Genomic DNA, 18,683 nt, shown 5'->3' with positions numbered 1-18,683 from the left:
TCTACAGAACAGCTTCTCACTTAGCTGGGGAAACTCTAAAATCACGTACCTTGGCGTACACTTAACTCCGACACACTCGGGCCTGGTGAGAGCCAATATTCCTCTGCTGATAAAAAACGCGAAAGAGTCCCTACAAAAATGGGCCCTCCAAGAAATATCATGGTTAGGGCGCATAAGTGCTGTTAAAATTACCTTGCTATCCCGGCTTCTTTACACATTCCAAACTCTTCCAGTCCAAATTCTAGAGTGGGACCTACATGTTTTACAGAAAGAAATATGCCGCTTTATTTGGCAGCATACGCCTAGAATTCAGCGTAAGATCCTCATAAGAAGCAGGCACTTAGGAGGCCTGGGGCTCCCCTCTATCTTGAGATACTATCGAGCATCCCAAATTGCTCCCATCCTGGGCTGGGCCATCCAACCTGACCACCCCCCAAATGGGGAGGCATTGAACAACTGTTCGCAGGGGCTCCTCTTTCTCATCTCCCCTTTCTACCGCGAGAAGTACAAGCCTCCCAGAGGCCCCTTCTCCCAACCACAGGTTCCATGCTCCGCTGCTGGGACAGACACTATACGCTAAGGGGGATCACCCCGGGTTTAGGCCCTCTGAACCCAGTCACGCAGAACCCAGCCTTCACTCCGGGGCTCCAACCCAGTTCATATCACAACTGGGCAAGAACAGGGACCTTAAGACTACAAGAGCTCTATGCTGATAATAGCCCTTTGACCTTCACTCAGTGTAAGGAGAAATTTGAACTCCCAGAGACCGAGAGATTTAGATACATACAACTCAGGCACTGGGCCACTAACCCGATCGTAAAAAAGGCTGCCATTAGGCCACCCAGAGGTTTAGAATTAACGGTCTCGGAAGGGCAACGCTCACACAAAGTGGCAACGAGTTATCGCCTTCTGGAAAATGTTCTAGAGGGGGAGAAACTCCCTTACATGCTGGCATGCTTACATGCTGGCATGAGAGAGGGAGCTGGGGATGGAGGTACCCCGGAAGTCTTGGCAAAGAATCTGGGACAGGGCACATAAGGCCTCTAGAGGCACTTCGGTCAGGGAATGCGCACTTAAGATATGCTACCGATGGTACTTCTCGCAGCAGAGGCTGCACGCAATGAGTGTAGATTACCCTGATGTATGTTGGCATGGTTGTGGGGCAAAGGGAGACTTGGGGCACCTGTGGTGGCATTGGCCGACCATTCAATCCTTTTGGCTGGAGATCAGGTCCAAAATTAAAGACTTTTTGCGGAACCCTCCTCCCCATGGACCCATTAGTGATACTATTGGGAGACACTCCAGACGACGGGTCCTATCCTCAGTCCGGTCCCAGAGTGCGGCTAATCACACAACTACTTATGGCAGCCCGCCTTACGCGAGCTCGATTTTGGAAAGAGCGGGAGGGCCCTCACATTGCGTACTGGTGGGTCAAGGTCTGGGAACTTCTTGGAGTAGAGAAACTGACGGCTGCAATGGAAAACCGGACAGCTACATTCTAAAACATCTGGGGTCCTTTCCTGGACCACGTAGCAGAGAAAGAACACATATTCTCCAAGCCTAGACTGGTCAAATTCCTCCTTCCCCCTCATAAGCCTTTGAAACATGGATGGATGCGGAGAGTATAACTTCATAGGTTAGACGTACCTGCATTGTTATCTTCGAGTGTCAGAATCATATAGCCGTCACATGGCCGTTCAAGCTCAACAAAATAATAATTAAATTCACATATAAACTGTAGAATCATATATCCTTGTAACCTGGGTTGGTTAACCCTTCCCCAGGATCAAAGCAGGATTTTCCAACTCAAAGTTCAAGTCAGTGACGTTCTTTACAATAACACAGTTCTGTTTTAAAGGCAATACGCTTCCCTCAATAGCCAAGTTTTGTTTCTAATACAAAGTTTCTTCATTCCACAAGTTTTTCACTTGGCACTTAGATTATTTCACTGTCAAACAAAATTCATCACTTTCCAAAATAAAGATTTCCACAAGCTGTTGTTTGTCAAAACAAAAGGTCTTTGTCGTCACACTTCTAGTGACTATTTCAATATAACTTTTCCTCTTTGGAAAATACTTCTTCGCCGTCTTTCTTTATAAACAACAATGTTTTCGACGGGATGGTTTTATCACCGTTTATCAAACACATTAGTGGCCTTGACACTTTCTTTTCACAATCTTGGGAGGATAGCTCAGGGGCTCGCCTTGGAAGCACAACGGCACTGAGCAACACCGGTTTGATCCCAGGGTTCGTGCTTGGAAACCTCTTGGTATTAATAACCTATCATATCATATTAATCACCTTCCACCACAATACAGTAGTTCAGTGACTTCTTCCTGGTCCACTAACCTTCCAGGACTACCAATAGCAAACCCTTTCCTGGTATACTATCCTGCCAGCATAAAAACTCCTACCACTACTATTAAGTACTCTGCAGTGTGATTTGCTTCAAACTTTTAAAAAGAAAGTGTTTGACCTTCACCAACATTGAAATGTACAACTTCTTCCATAAGGATACAATACACATTGATGCTGTTTGCTCCACTGGTATGTTTGCCAATTTAACTGCAGGTTAAATTTCTCTCCTCATGGATGCTTTCTACAAGAAAGGCTTCTTTCCTGCCACCGTTTTGTTTTCTACTATCACATTTCTTATTCCTCTCTTTAGGAAAACGATTTCCTCTTCTTATAATTGCCGTCTTTTGGCTTGGGCAATACTGGTTGTTATTGTGGTCCCATATCGCCTCCTCTTTAGTGGGCAATGCTGGTTGCAATCTTGACTAAATATTGCCCCTATTTTACTTTGGCAATGGTTGTTGTAATCTAGTTAAACAAATTTCCCCTTCTTTACTTTGGTAAAGGTTTTTACACATTGGAGGAAAGCGAGAGGAGAATATTGTATTTCATGCCACATATACTTTAATTCATTCGTTCGGTATTTGAAATGACTGTTAGCCAGCGGTCTAGTGTGGAACGCCCTTTGGTCACCTAATGAAAGCCCACTCACTGGTCTTCATTTGCACGTCCGATCTACCCGCTGCTGCTTCAGTTTCTCATGGTCTTTGACAGCTCCATTCATACTCCTGCGGTCCGCGCTTACTGTAACGGGAGCTTTTCACTTTACTTGCGTGCTCCGGTGAACGCCAACCACCGGAGTAAGACACTGGGCAGGGAGAGCTCCTTTCTTCCTTGGGACAGCCAGCTACTCCACTGCTTCTCGCTGTGTGTCCCAGCTTCTACTTCTCTCTCAGCACCGCATTCAACTCAAATCACAGCTGTGGTCCCGGTGTCTTCCCTCCGCTCCTTCCACTGCTTCTAATGACCTGCACCTGGATGGGCTTTAAATATTCCAAAGTCCCGCTCGGGTGTGGGCCATTTGAACCACTAGACTGCATATCCCGGCTGTGCACCTCTGAGCTCATATTCCTCGTCGCAGTACCTGGAACATTATGTGACTTGAAGTCCCTAATGTTCTTATGGCTATTTTCAATAAAGATTTCAGTTTTGCAATAGACCATTAAGACAGTGGGATCACTAGGGAAGTTATTTAGAGGGTTCTCCAATTCCCTTGACCTGAGTCCTCCCTCATGTGATCCTCCCACAGAACACAACCCCCAGAGTCAGGAAGCGTCTGCCCTTCCCTGGCCACATGGGAAAGGTACTTGGCCAGGGTTTCTGGGATGATCACCTCAGATTCATCACATTGCCCTCTACTCTGTCATTCTGTTTTTGTCAAGGTGGTGGCATTGGTCCTTTTCAACGTTTGGTGACTGGGAGTATATATCTAGGCCTATCTAGCTTAATCGGATGGGAGACTTGCTTCAGCTGGTCTTCCATCTGTCGTTTAAACCTGGACTCTTCATTAACCTTCCAAAATCTTCCCTTTTACTCAGAGTACAGGCTCTGCAGTTCTCTGTCCACTTTAGCAATCACTTCATCAACCATGGCTGTTCCAAATGTTTTTGGGCCTGATATCATAGTGTGTCCAGATAGTACTGCCTAATTGCCTTGCTGTATATGATGCATTTTACACTTGGCCTCTTTTTGAAGTCAAAAGCACAACCCGCACTTGGTTTGGTTTCCTATCGTACACAAGGGGAAGAAGGACCTGTTATGAGGGTCTTGTGAATCAAACCTCCTGGTGGTAACCCTCTGTTTATCTACAAACTTGTCTGTTTACAAGGTGATGATTGATCGTAGGCCCATTGATAACACAGAAGCTTTAGTCGCTTGAGGATCGGGAAATCAACATAATTATGGTAAAAATGAAAGCTATATTACTCGCTGTGAAGTTTTCAGTGTTTCCTTGTTTGGAACAAGTAAGCCCTCTTTAGGACGGACAACACCTTTGTTATTAAGGAAAGCCAGCAGGGAGGCACACATTCACAACAACTTAGCTCACTGGTAGTGGTTATTTGATCATGGGATGCTGAGCACTGACTGCTTCGGTGGTCCACATCAAAATCAAGCAGACCCCTTGATCAAGGTATCCAACCATGACCGGAATAGAAACAGAACAATTGTGTAGATTCCAACCTGTTTTAGTTGTGAGGTTGTCCCCAGAGTGGATCTTTTTGCACCCAGGCGTGATGGCAAATTGTATTTTTCCCTCCTGTGTGAGAAGTGACTCTAAGAGGTGCCTTCTGTCTAGACTTGAAAGAAACCGTCTTTTATACCTATATTTCTCTTCCTCGTCCCTCCCAAAAGACAAGGGTACATTAGGACATTTCTATTGCAAGAGGACTGACCAAACCTTTCCTTGTTTTAGAACTTCTGACGTGTGGTGTGTCCTTGGCGTTTAGTACCATTCTGACGGCCCTCCTGTCTCGGCAGCACAACCTCATTCTTCATCTTTGGCCTTCATTTCTGAACTTGGCTGCTAGGATCCTGAATACATGTTGGGCTTTCCAAGTGAATAATGGTGATTCTCTGAGGGTCTAGGAAGAATACTAGTAGAGCCCAGTACATAAGTATGCATATCGGATTCTGTCCATTTCCTCGTAGACCAGTTTGTTCAAGGTCCATTTTTTGGTATATTTTTACCATATTTCACCGCAAATGTAGATGGGGTGGGGTTGGGTTTAGGTATTTAAAAAGGTGGGGTGGACATTGAGTGGGGGGAGGGAGGGCTAGGGGATTTCACTGCATTGCAGTGAAATGTGGTTACAACAAATTCGAGCAAATTTCTGCAAGGAAACATCATAGATCCCCCGTTTATGCAAGAAAAACACTTACATTAAGAGGTTCTAGCTCGGCAGATGAGCAGTGTACTAAAATATTGGGATTACAAATAGTTCCACATTGAAGGGTGTCACTTAGTCAGCCTACAAAACTTCTCTGCCCCAAAAATAACAGTTATGGGATACCCAAAACCTTCCCATTTAACATTGTATTGGAGAGCTGGACAATTATTGGATGAGTAGAACCACCTCTGAGATGCCATCAGAAGTCCAACTTACAATTCCACAAGTCACAAAAGTCGCTTCTCTTTCTGTGGTCATTTAATTCCCCTAAAAGCTAACAGTTGCAAGTAGACACTGTCAGAGCTGGTATCAATGTCTCCTAGTTTAATCCTGATCTTATAAATCTGGGTCAATCTATTAATTTGCTCATCTCCTCTCCAATGTGATCTCCCAGAGGCTCTTGTCCTAGTTCATGCCAACCCAAATTAATTGTTGTAATGTATGACTAGTCTAATGAAACATTTCTATTTCCCAGGATGTGATAGCCATCAACATGAATAGGCCTTTTCTTTCCTTCCCATACATTCCTACTCCTACCAGCTCCTTTCCATCCACCCATTCTTGACATGCGCCTAGAAACAACTTTGCTATTGGCGCATTACATAACCTCAATGAATAAATATAAGCATGATAGTACTGTATGGACTATATATGATAAACCCTAGAACAGCTCTAACATCCAAAGACAATCCATGGGTTTCAACTGCAAGGCACTTAGTCGCTAATGTGACAACCTTGTATGTCGCCACTTCTCCCCAAAGGGGAGCCCCCTCCCCATGAGACCAGGGAGGTGAGGCCACTATCCGAAAGTCCTCCTGGGGATGGTACTCAGTGGGATGATCTCATGGGGAGGGACCTCCCTCCTCCTACCCCCATTTGGGACTAGTGACGACTATCGAGGAAGAATGTATTATATTTCCCCTCAAGCCCCCCTCACCTAACCCTCTTTTACCTTGCCATCCCATGCACATGTGTCTTGTACATAGTAGTATCAGTACTGGGACGATGAAGAACATAGTCGACCCAAGAGAGATATATGGTAAAAGTACTGGGTCTAAGAGTCAGGTCTATCTTAGAGACTGAGGCGCAGAGGCACAAAGAGCAATCCTCAAAACACTATGGAGCAGTGTAGTGTTTCAGAAATTCTGATTGGCCAAAGCCCATCCAAAATAGGACAGGGGAAAACTAAGCAGGGAGAGAGGGCCGCCGTGGAGGAAGTGCAAGTGCAGATGCTGACCGGAGCGAGGTAGCAACACGGTTGCAAGCTGGAACCCAGGAGAACTTCCGGAGGGGTTCCAAATCAGTCCAGCGAGGAAGGACCGAGCGGGGAAGCCCTGTGTCGAGACGAAGCAGCGGTGGAAGCGTGCTGCCAAAAAGGAAGCCTAACAGCCCCAGAGAAGTGGAATGCTGCCGAGTCGCAACAGCCCCCAGAGAGCCACAGGAAGCAAGCCAGAAAGCTGAAGACGGACCAGAGAGAAGCAGCAAACGCCCTAAAGGACATGGGTGATGGGGACGGTTGGTGGGGCTGCAAAAGAGAGAGAAGCACAGGTCTGGGACCCGCACCCAATTGAGAGAGCATCACAAATCCTCTTCTTCGTCACAGTACCTGGCAGAAAGGTCTGCCAAAGGAAAGCAACAGAATCCTACGGGTCTGAGACCCACACCTACAGACCAGTAAAACAAGGTAATGGGAAGACCAGGGGAAGAGAAACATTCCACCTGGTGGAGTAAAACTGTGAGAATACAGTACTGAGAGAAGGGAGACATTTTCTTGGTACACAAAAGCCAGGGCAAGGGAGTCATTCCCTCTGGCATTGTGAACTTTGATAAAAGTGCCTGGGGAAGGGAGTCATTCCCCAGCCTTCGTGAGTTGTGATAAAGAGCCTGAGAAGGGCCAGGAATAGGGAGGCATTCCCCCTACTACTGTGAAACCGCAAGCCAAGAGAGACCAGGGAAAGGACGCCATAACCCCTGGTGTTGTATACCGTGAAGCAAAGCCAAGGAAGGCCCAGGAAAGGGAGTCATTCCCCTGGCACTGTGAAAATACTGAGAACCAGCTACCTTGAGAAGGGAGGCATTCTCCAGGAGCTCAATAGTGAAGAAAGTTATAGGCAATAAGGAATGGGTTGGAACTTTATCTTTTGAGTTTGAAATGAGAACATTACAGCACCACAAGCTGGAACTTTGTTTTGTATCTTGGAAAGGAACTGAGACCTGGAGAATGGGAGTCATTCTCTCAGGCAAATTCCCACCTGCCAATTGGAACTATGATCCGTTGCCCAGAAGAAGGGAGCCATTCTTCTGGACCAAGAAGATCCACTACTACTTTAGTTTATTTACAAGTGCAAGGGTCAGAAGTAGGTATTTTGACACACAACGGTGGACTTTTAATTTACTTGGGCATTCTGACAGAATCCTTAGTTTGTATAGGGTTCCTCTTTATTTTGATTTAATAAAATACATATATATGCTTAATACCCAGAGCTTTCTGAGCGCAGACCCCGGGATCGAACCTGTGTTGCTCCTTGGGGTCTTGCTTCCAAGGCGAGCACGTTGCACCTGAGCTATCCTCCCGAGACTATGCCAACAATCATCATACCACCTGTGTGTCAGTCTCCTCCTTCTGCACCCTTACACTACATTTGTTGCTAAGGAACTCTCCCCTCTGTGCCTTCACGATAATGGCCCCACCGTCTGACAAGCCTAGCCTGCGACCCTACATGTAGAAATGGGGGAGAAAAATACCTTAGCTCCTCAATCTCTGAGATATCCTGGAAGAAAATGTGTGGAGGCCCGGTGGTGATAGAACTAGGCCTTTCCCTGAAGTTTACCCAACAAAGACTACATTTTCGTCATTATTTGTCACCAGCCAACAGGTAACAAGCCATCCAATGGACTGCCGCCTGGTGGACCTGCCATAGGAGGGATGGGGTCTGTGTCTTCTATGCTCTGGCAGTTCAGGGAACTCCAGTAGGATATACCTGGTGTTGCCCTGTCTGGTCACCAGCAATCCACTGACTGTTCTATTTGGCATTCTTCCATGCAGTTTTGCCATATCCTCCTCATTCAGCAAATGGCTTTGCAGGGCTCTCCTCATCGCAAAGAAGCATGTTTTGCATATTGGAAAAGCCCTGTGAAACCTCTGACCGGGGACTGGCATCTGGACAAGGTAACACTTTTGCCGAAATATTAAATATCCTACCAACAAACTGTCCTCTTGTATATGAACAAATCAATCTAGCAAGACTTCTGTGAGTTATGTTTAGCTTTACCTGTACCTTATGAGGCATAAAAGCTAGTCCGTAATGTTCGGTTTGGTATCAGTGTTACTCCATGAGAAATGCAGTGCTTCTTTCTGATGGGTGCTATCATCTATTGCCCTATGTTTCTGTGCGTTTTGCGAGTTCCGGTTTGCTGTCGTATAAAGCATTATACAATGTCTGTTTTCTGGCTTCTCTGCCAATTTCTTTTTTATCCTAGCTCTTTGTCTGTAGCATAGACATGTCTTTGTGGTTAAATAATGCATGGGCACTGTTTGTATTGCTATGTATTGTAAACCCCAATAAAGTGTTAAAAATATTTTGAAAAGAAAGTACATTTTTGAAAGTTTTAAAAGCTAAATAATTAATAAGCTTGTCATTTATCACCATTTAAAGATCAAACTTCAGCTTAGTACAACCCATTCAGATGTTAGAGCTTTCTTAACGTTGACCACTTCCTATTGTGTGTACTTGCATCAAATTATTTTTCTGCATAATCGCATGAATGTTTTTATTTGTTTACATTTTTTGTTGTTGCTCAATCCTCTTGGTTGGTTTAAGTCTTCTCTGTGTAACCCGACATCTCCTTTCTTGCAGCACACGGAGTGGTGGAGATAGGAGCACACTGGATACATGGTCCCTCCGATGGCAATCCTGTCTTTCACATGGCCTCTCAGTATGGACTGCTACATGAAACCGCACTTTCGGAAGAGAACAAAAATATGGAGGTAGGGGGGCACCCAGCATTTGCCCCCATCTCCTATTCCAGTAGCGGGAGTGTTGTGGATGCTGAATTAGTGGACGCTATGGGCAACTTATACTCCAGACTGCTGGATCAGTCACGCGAGTTCCTCCATGTGGTGCCTGCACCGGCTACTAGTGTTGGGCAGTTCATGAAAAAGGAGATTGCAAGCCATGCTGAAGAGTGGCACGATGATGTCCCCACTAAGCAGCTGAAACTAGCATTGCTCAGCGGGTTTTTCAAGCTGGAGTGCTGTATCTCTGGTACACACAGTATGGATGATGTAGCACTTGGGCCTTTTGGGGAGTATAAAATGCTTCCCGGTCTAGACTGTACATTCCCAAGGTAAGTGACATTGCTGTATCTTGCAAACTAGATTACTGGGCATAGAAAGGGGTTGGGGTATGTGTTGCTTCAGAACAGCAAAGTGAGCATTTACGTCCTCTTGACTGTTGAAAGCCACAGCCAGATCACTAAAGAGAAGTAAAGTATCCAGAATTCAAAGTAGTCCAGGTATACGCACTTAAGGCAACAGCTCTAAATGTTATCTCTTAATTGCTGGCGCTTGATTGTTCCTCTTAAGAAAAAAATGCCTTACTAAATGGCTAGCTCTTCTCCACATGGAGCCCTATGGACCCATTCATCTCAGTTATGTTGTTGGCAATCTTTTCTACTCTGCCAAATTACCACTGTAGTCATCTAAAAGCATTAATGCTTGTCTGCAAGTTGTCGTTTTGTGGCCCCACCTGGGGTATCTAAATCACAGTCTGTGGAGGAAAGGGAAAGGGTGAAGTGGTGGGGGGAAACGGGTATAAACAGTGGGGTGTTCAAACAGAAGTGTTTGTTTGAAGAGGTGTTTCTGAAGCCCTCTAGGGACCGGTTCAAAAGACCAATCCAGTAGTGTGTGTGCATAGGGTGTCCACCAAGTTAATCCAAAACACAGTCCCTGGTAACGTGACAGAGCAGTCTCACATCGCTCTGAGGAAGGGAGAGGGCTGGTATCGAGGTCTGATTAGTCTCCCACAAACGCACTCAATGCGGTAGCGGAACTGTATTTATGGTTAAGTTGCTCAACTCATGGAAAGGGCACTTTTTGGGTGGCTTATAACTCCCCCCCCCTCAACCCCTGGGCACAACCTCACCAAACTTTGCAAAAAAAGTATATGTACCCCTCAGAATGATTTTGCAACGTGCAGTGCAGTTTCGACCAGGAGGGGAAAAGTTATAGGGGGGGCCCCAAAATATGTGGAAATCATCATAGACGCAATGGAAAAAAGATTTTGCTCATGTCTACAGCCCAAACAGCTGACGGAATTTCACCAAGTTTGCGCCAGGAGTAGCAGATTGGTCCCAAATGTGTGCTTTTGTAAATCCATCCAGTATTTTTTTAATAAATGGCCAAAAAGTAGGTAAAATAAAAATGTGATCATCTGAGTCCGGTCCGTGGACTCACTTCCTGATTCGGGCTCCGCAGATGCCTCCGGACCAATCGGAGAGCAACACAACGTTTGTGGACATCGTACGCACCCGCTGATTGGTCGGTTAAAAATATGAGGTGCATCACTTTTTTTTAACGGACGCAATGTTGGATTTGCGAACAGCACCCGTAGTCTGCGGACATCGCAGTAAAAACATATTAAAACACAAAACATTGCACTTGTCAAACAAATGAAACTATCTCTGGGGAGATGAGGAGTGATGAGGATGGGATGGGATATGACCATAAAAAGCCCCAAAATTGTGTTTTTTTCTTCTATGAGGTCCGCGAACATCTCTGATGTTCAGGGACATCCATGCATATTTCTGCATTGCTGGGTTGGTTTTGGATGGCTTACTCAATGAAACTGCATGAAATTTTGCAATATCATTTTAGACCAGACCCTGAATGGTTACGCAAAATTTGGTACCGTTTGAAAGGCTTATAAAAGTTGTGCCGTTTGACGAATGTGCACAAAAGTTTGAAAAAAGATTTTAGACCCGGATTTGAATTATTTTGCAAAGTTTGGTGAGATTTCGTCAAGAGGGGGCAAAATTAGAGTGGGGCCTCCTCATTTTTAGATTGGTTATAACTTTTGTGCAGATTGGTCAAATGGCAACAAAGTTTTCAGAAAGATTATAAAACCAACTTTGAATGTTTAAGTCTGAATGGATTTTGTCAAGTGGGTTCTAAGCTATATGGCTCTTTTTTTTGTACGTAGAGTTTGACACTTTTCAAAAAATAAAACATGGAGGGATTTGTAGCAAACTCGTGCAAGGAGCTTTGGCAAGGACCAGAAAGCATGGTTTTGCAAAGGTGTCCGTGTTTTATTTTTTGAAAAGTGTCAAAATGTAGGTACAAAAAATAGTGATCTACCTTTGGTGACTGAGGTATAGCCCGTGGCCATGGGCAGTGGCAAGTTTGTCCGGGTCATGGTGGACCCAGACAATCTGGCTACTGGCCATGACCACGCAGGACTGGCAATGGGGTTAAAGTGGGCATGGCCACCAGGGATTGGCTATGTGGTAACGTTTTTCCAAATCGGGATAGGATTGAATGTGAAAAAAAAAAATCTGCTTGTGGCTACAGCTCGAACATTTGTGAGGAGCATCAGCAAGGACCTCGAAGCATGGTTTTGCAAATCTATTCTGTGTTTTATTTTTTCTAATGTGTCAAAGTTTAAGTACAAAAAATAGTGATGTAACTTTGCTGTTGATAACGAAAAAACACATCAGAATGTGTTGCAAAAAATATCTTTCTGAAAGGTTTACAGTTCTTTGATATATGTTAAGAGGAATTATTAACTTATATACAGTGATGTAACATAATGAAACATTTTACACATAAAACCTATGAAATTCACAGAAAAAACTTTATTAAAGGAACGTTATGGTTAAATTGCACTAATAAAAACCTATGACATTCAGTGAAAAGATGTTCAAAGGGACGGTCTGGTTACAAGTAAAACTGAAACCCCCCAGAAATTCGCCAATTATGGTAAACTAAGCAACCATAACTTGTGCCACCAACGTGCACTGCTAAGACTAACACCCTGGACATCAAAGATGACACCACAAATGTTGTTGATGACATCACATATGAAATTAATTTTGATGAATTCCCGACAAGGGGTTGTGTTCATAATGTTGGTGACAAGATGTCAGGGGTGATCGGGAGACCTATCATGGACTACTTAATTTATTAAAGAATGTACTCATCTAAACAAAACATTGTATTGGACTGTTGCTGTTAATAAATAAACCTAATCATACATACAGATAGCAAAGGCTGCAGCATGCACCATAGAAGTACAATATTTTTTATCTGCTAATTTTGGATAGTAAAATAATGAATGCTACCTTATTACGGTTTTGAGTAATGTTAAACATGGAATAAATCGCTAATAATTCAAGACTAGTTGGTACAAACAATACATATGAAGACCCACAAATCAGAGGCACGTGTGTTTGAGGCGTGCTTATTGCACCATATATGTGCACTATGAGCTGAGACCAAACTAAGGAAAGTATGTTCAATGTTTATATTTTGACCGTCCGTGAACAAAAGCGCTTCGCTTAGATATGTCTGTGAACAAAAACAAGTGGTCCAGACATATGATTTCATCAGTGATGTCATCAATGGCATTTGTGATGTCTTCTTCGATGTCCTGGGTGTTAGTTTTAGCAGTGCACGGTGGTGGTGTGAGGTGTGGTTGCTTGGCTTACCATAACTGGTGAATTTCTGAGTGTTTTCGGTTTTACTTTTAACCATAACTTCCCTTTAACAATGTTTTTTCACTGATATATATATATATATATATATTAGGTACAATTTCACTTACTGCTGTTTGTGGACCCCCCAACCTTTTGCTTTAATTTCATCCTCCTGACCTGACTTTCTGCCAGTGAAGTAAAATATCCATGCCTATCCAATTCCCGACACTTCCCCTTTATTCAAAATACCACTCCATGCCCTTACTCGAAAGACATGTCAGAATTTCGACGACATTTTAAACCCAATTGCAAGAAACTACTGAACCTTCAGGTATGTAAATGGCTTGTAAAAAAGAAAGTATGTTCAATATGTACGTAAACTAGATACCCTTTTCTGGTGTTTCTTATAATTATTGAGTAAAAACTTACCTTTCTGACTTTCATGAGAAACTTTTAACAGTGAGAGAATGGGTAGCAAATAATCAATATCTCCCTTTTATCTTGAGCGACCCCCCCCCTCATTAATAACGATATTCTGGTTGATGATATATCCAGAAATTACTTCAATTCTCTTTTTTATGTATGCACACAGTAAGATGACCTTTTCGACCTCGATTTTAATAGTTTGTCTGTGCTAGACTTCATCGCCAGAGAAAAGGGTCAGGTGAATCTCATTGTATACACACAATGAGACCTACTCTATCAACCTATATATATCTTCTAGAAGAGCATACACGTCTGAAATCTTACGTAACTTCACAGGATGCACAATTAATCTATATTTTCCCACCCCTCTGTACTAACACGTAGTGGGGGCTGGGATTTACTTCAAGATCCTTTATAGGATCACTCCGCATAAGATTATTTCCCTTTTAGATAATACTCAGATTTCTTTTGGTTGAATCGCACAGGTGCCCCCCCCACCTTACGGACTGCTTATGTTCGCTCCCTCAATGAACAGGTGGACATCAGCCAATAAGATGGGATCAGCTTTTCACCACAGCCTGTCTGCTTTCTTTTCCACAGAAGAAGGCCTGGGGCTCCTTCTAGGCTCACTTTCAGTGCTGTAGTGATACTCCGCAATGGCCCGAAAAAGAGAGCAATTTATTCCATCTCCTTCTGGTTATCGATCCTCCTTTCTCTTTTTCTTCCCCATCAGTCAGTGATTGAACGAGGAAGTCGGCCAGTCTCCCGTTTTGTGTGTGTGTCTGTGTGTTTGAACTTTTATAGAACGGAACCCCCCCTTTTTTGAGCTATGTATGATTTCCCCAATCTAATTGCTCAATGTATATGATTGGACAAAGTAGCCCTTCCCCCTGGTAGTCATTGAACATATTAATGAAGGAGGCAGTTTGATAGGAGTAACTTCTACACCCAGTATCCCTCCTATTTATTGTGATGTAATCTCAGGGATTTCTTGCATTAAATATTGCCACATTCTCATATAATGAACTCTACCCATATTACCACTTTACTAATTTGCTCACCAGATTCCTCTCTCTGGCATAAATCAATTGCTGCAATTTTAATAGGACCAGTGGTCCATTACTTACAGATTTTTGGCTTGTAACGTATTGAGGAAAAAGAGGGCATAACAACAAGCTTCCTTTCGATATCCACATCGGAGGTAACAGAACTGGGTCTCAAAATATGTAGGTGTGCAAACAAACCATCATTCTTTTAACAAATATAAAGAGATGGAAGGCTCAATTTTAACAAAAAATATCTCATATATTTATTATATTCTAATCAGTAATAAAACAGACCATTCGGTCACATTTGCAAATCTCATCAAACATAAAAAAATAAAGTAAAAAGAGACAATTGATCAACAGTTTTGATCTTTGTGTTCATTCACATAATACATTGTATCATAAGTGATGTTAGTAGCACATTGGTGACTTTAGATTAGCCCATTGATGTTTGTTTTACTATAAAGCCCCCATTTTCCTTGTGTCGACATGAGTAAATAAGTTTCCAGCCTTAGTGTTTGATTCACACAACAACTTTTCCTTGTTCTTATACTGGTTGGCCGTATATGTAAGGCTTTCTTCAGGACACAATCAAAACCTCATATTAGAGGGTGCAGAATGTCACAAGGTCAGGTGTGCAGTGTCTCACAGTATCTATTATGACTCCTTGTAAGTGATATCTTCACTCACGACTGAAAACGGCAATCCTTAAAAAAGCCGTCATTTTTAATCAGTTGGGCACCTTTAATGTAACTGGTGTAGCCACTGTTACTAGTCTACAGGCGGGAAGGAAATCAATATTTTGTGTAGTCTGCAAGCAGTTGTTGATAAACGCCAAAGCTTGTTGGCCCAACAAAAGGTGCACAGTGTCTACTTTCCGTGCAGCAACGGCGCACGTGATCGAGCAGAAAATGAACGTTCTTTCCACGGCAGTCAACGCGAGTATTGATACTTGGTTGAACAAATCATTTTTCCATCTCAACATAACTGGCTCATCACTGCGAATGCTAGGATATATGGGTCACTGGGGTGCGCTGTTTCTACTCAATGAAATGTACATTCACCTAATTTGCATATTAAAACCACATGTAATCTTTATATATAAAGCTGAATGTATGTGTGTATGTTTGTCCGGCTATACAAATCCACACTGTTGAACCCAATGCTACTAGATTTTGCATGTATTCTCGATTTTTCTCAGGCAAGATTGGAGTCTGTTTGGATGCAAAAAATGTACTCTCTAGAGACCCTCATTTACTGATGCTCACCCGGAATTAACTAGAGTAGATGCTAGAAGGAGACAAAATGTGAAAAATTGTCTGAAGCAAAATGTTCGATATGTTGGTTATTCCTTTAAAATGTATTACTACTGTATACAGTTAGAACGTGTTTATTAAAGCATTTTTAAAGGGAATAAAACAAATTACATTTTTCTTTTTATCACGAGACTCCAAATTTGGGAAATGGCAAGGTTACAATTTACTTGAGTTCATTCACGAGAAGAGTGTACACTCGTTCAATCTTTCTTGGACATTTTCTCAAATGTGCTGAAGCCATTAAGTGACGGAAACATGCCGCACAAAAAACGAACATCACTTGGAAAAGCTCCATCTGATGCAAAGCGAAAATCAACATCGAGAGCTTCTGAAACATAAAAACAGCAGCATGACTTGCCGACCAGAGGACAAGAGCAACGCCGGGTACCACAGCTAGTAGAGAATATTCAGCCTAAATGAGTTCACTAAGAGGTTGGTTCCATAGATACAGGCGATATGAACAATGCAATGTACATTTAAAGGCTAGTTTACTTTTATTCAAAAACTAGTGTGAAAGCCCATGGACACAAGCACTTTTTCATCGGACAAACATACAGGTGGCCTATATATTTCCTAAGGCAATAGCTTATTTCTTATGGCAACAGCTCCCTCTTGCAGTGATATAAAGTGAAGCAGGCAGTCTCTACTGCGCATGACTGCATTGGACAAACATACATCGGGCCTTTTATTATATTGTATGATGATATTGTATTACAATTGCAGTTCTTCTGCCTAGATATAACGACTATGAACATGGTATTTATTTTCTGTTGAGTCAGGGCTGGAAATCTGCATTTATTGATTCAAGGCCTGGCTTATGTGGTATTTATGGCTCAAGGCCTGGCTGATAAGAGCCTTTGTAATTTGAATATCTGTTGTTATGGTGTTCATTCTGTCTCCTCTTGAGAAGTTCCCAGATCTGTAGTCATGTCAAGTGTTCCATTCTTTCATTCAGGAAGGCATGTGAGATGGTGTTAATAGATTTGAATGGAGCAGGACCACAGAGTCATCTGAATTAAAAAAAAAAAAGAATTTTTTAAATGTTCACCCCTAGCATACACACAGGGCAAGTAATACAACTCCTCACTTAAAATTTATAGCACAGTCTGGTTTGCTTCTCCTGTTTGCAGGATGATCCTTATATGAAGTGGCCAGGCTTCATTCAAAGAGTTTATTAGCTTGGGAAGGGAAATTATCTGTCTTCCCATCCTATATGCTGTGGTTTGGGGTCTTTGAGCTGAAAGGATTCACATATGTTAGAATTCAGTGCTTGGTCCGTTTAAAGTTGGCTTTAGTCTCAATTGCAGCTTTTAATGTCCCTATTTTCATAAAACACCACAGTTCATATTTCTTTAGCTTATCAAACCCTATCAACAGCCCATATTCTCAACATTGGTAGGTTTCCAAATCCTGACTCTTTATTTCTGTAACTGAAAAAGAACACAAACAGCATCAGAAAATGCAAATCTGTTTTTCTTTCTATAACTTGAAATTGCTACTCCTTTTTCTCCTCTGATTAAGCAGTTTCCAATTTTAATAAAGGTTGCAGGATGTACTCTTGTGTTTGGACATCTTTACCCTGGCCTTGTCTCTATTTTCTGGTTTCAGGGGACTTGAAAATATTATACATTTTGATGGCTTAAACTGTCAAAGGAAAACATGGTATTTGTTTTACAGTTTCTGTCCGCAGCGCATATGTCCAATGACTATACAAGGACCGGGGTATTTGCTTCACCAGTCTTGCATGATCCATTGGGGATGTAGGCTGGGAAACTGCTGTGAATGCTGAACATAAGGACTAAGAGAGGCCTGCTGTGATTCCTGTAACTTGCGACCTAAGGGGGGGGACTTCTGGGAGCTTTAAACCCCTGCACAAAGACCCTCCCGTCATAAGCCTTTGGAAGTGGTCCAGGACCGCTGTGGCCTGACCAGCTTTATCCAATGCATCTCTGGTTGCCATTATAAGGTGCAACTTGGGACTCTGCAGGCAGCTGACCTGTGGCCTAAGACCAGTTCTCATACAGCTGCTGCTCTCCCATAAGAGTGGCCTTGCTAGAGCTGTCTCTTCTTTGTTGCCAACAAGTGTTGCCTGCTGCTCTACTGATCAGGGTGATCATTGCTGCTGTCCGTCTCAGTAGTGTCCTGAGGGTCTCCTGACATCATGGGATCTGCTGTGATCACTGTCCGCTGGTGCCTGGGCAGCCCAGCCTCAAGACATCTAGAGCGGTCTAGCCGGACCAAGAACAATGCTGAAACTACCACTGCACATGTGCCCCCTGGACCTCCTGCCCACTGACCAATGACTAAATTAATTCGGCCCGCGATTCTGAGGACCCTAGGGCGATGGTTCCTCACAGAATCGGAGTAAAAGGAGTGAGCTTGCACGCCTTTTTCCAATGTCACTCCCTTACTCTCCTTTCTCTGGTTGCAATTGGTGGAGTTCTGGCCAAGGATTTCTCCCCCAGAAGAACCTTTACTGTTGTGAAGGTGCCCCTAATGTGTGCTTCAGTGGCAGAAAGTCATCAATGACATTTGTGATGTAATCTTGGTGTTAGTCTTAGCAGTGCAAGGTGGTGGCACGAGTTATGGTTGCCTAGTTTACCATAACTGGTGAATTTTGGGGGTTTTCGTTTTAACTTCCAACTATAACGTCCATTTTGAATTTCATAGGTTTTTATTAGTGCAACTTAACCATAATGTCCTTTTTTAAGTGTTTTCACTGAATTTCATGGGTTTTTAATAGTGAACCCTAATTTGATACAACTTTTTAATATCATACTTACCCCCAATATAGCAGCATTTTCGGCCGATCTAGAAAGTTTCAACTTAAAACTGTGCCATTCATTCCCCACCTCCAAGCAACATTTTTTAACACTTCTATAAACTTTCTGTAACTTTTTGCACTGCTTGTTTGCTGACATTCGCGAACCTCTGATGTCATTGTGGAATTACCGGACAGT

The 18,683-nt window shown here is 43.0% G+C and overlaps 1 protein-coding gene across 4 annotated transcripts in view; it reads left to right on the top strand.

The window, feature by feature from the left end:
• Nucleotides 1-18,683, top strand: part of PAOX (polyamine oxidase) — a 572,703-nt gene that overhangs the window by 16,581 nt on the left and 537,439 nt on the right. For all 4 annotated transcript variants that reach the window (XR_011268680.1, XM_069611145.1, XM_069611143.1 and 1 more), the window contains exon 3: nucleotides 9,101-9,590. Coding sequence is in view for 3 of the 4 variants with exons in the window: in XM_069611145.1 (XP_069467246.1) it covers nucleotides 9,101-9,590 (490 nt within the window). In the remaining variant the exon portion in view is untranslated. The remainder of the gene's footprint in view (nucleotides 1-9,100; nucleotides 9,591-18,683) is intronic.

This window comes from Ambystoma mexicanum, chromosome 8 (assembly GCF_040938575.1).
Source record: "Ambystoma mexicanum isolate Mex_15411 chromosome 8, UKY_AmexF1_1, whole genome shotgun sequence".
Taxonomy (NCBI): domain Eukaryota; kingdom Metazoa; phylum Chordata; class Amphibia; order Caudata; family Ambystomatidae; genus Ambystoma; species Ambystoma mexicanum.
This window is presented reverse-complemented; position numbering and strand designations above follow the sequence as displayed.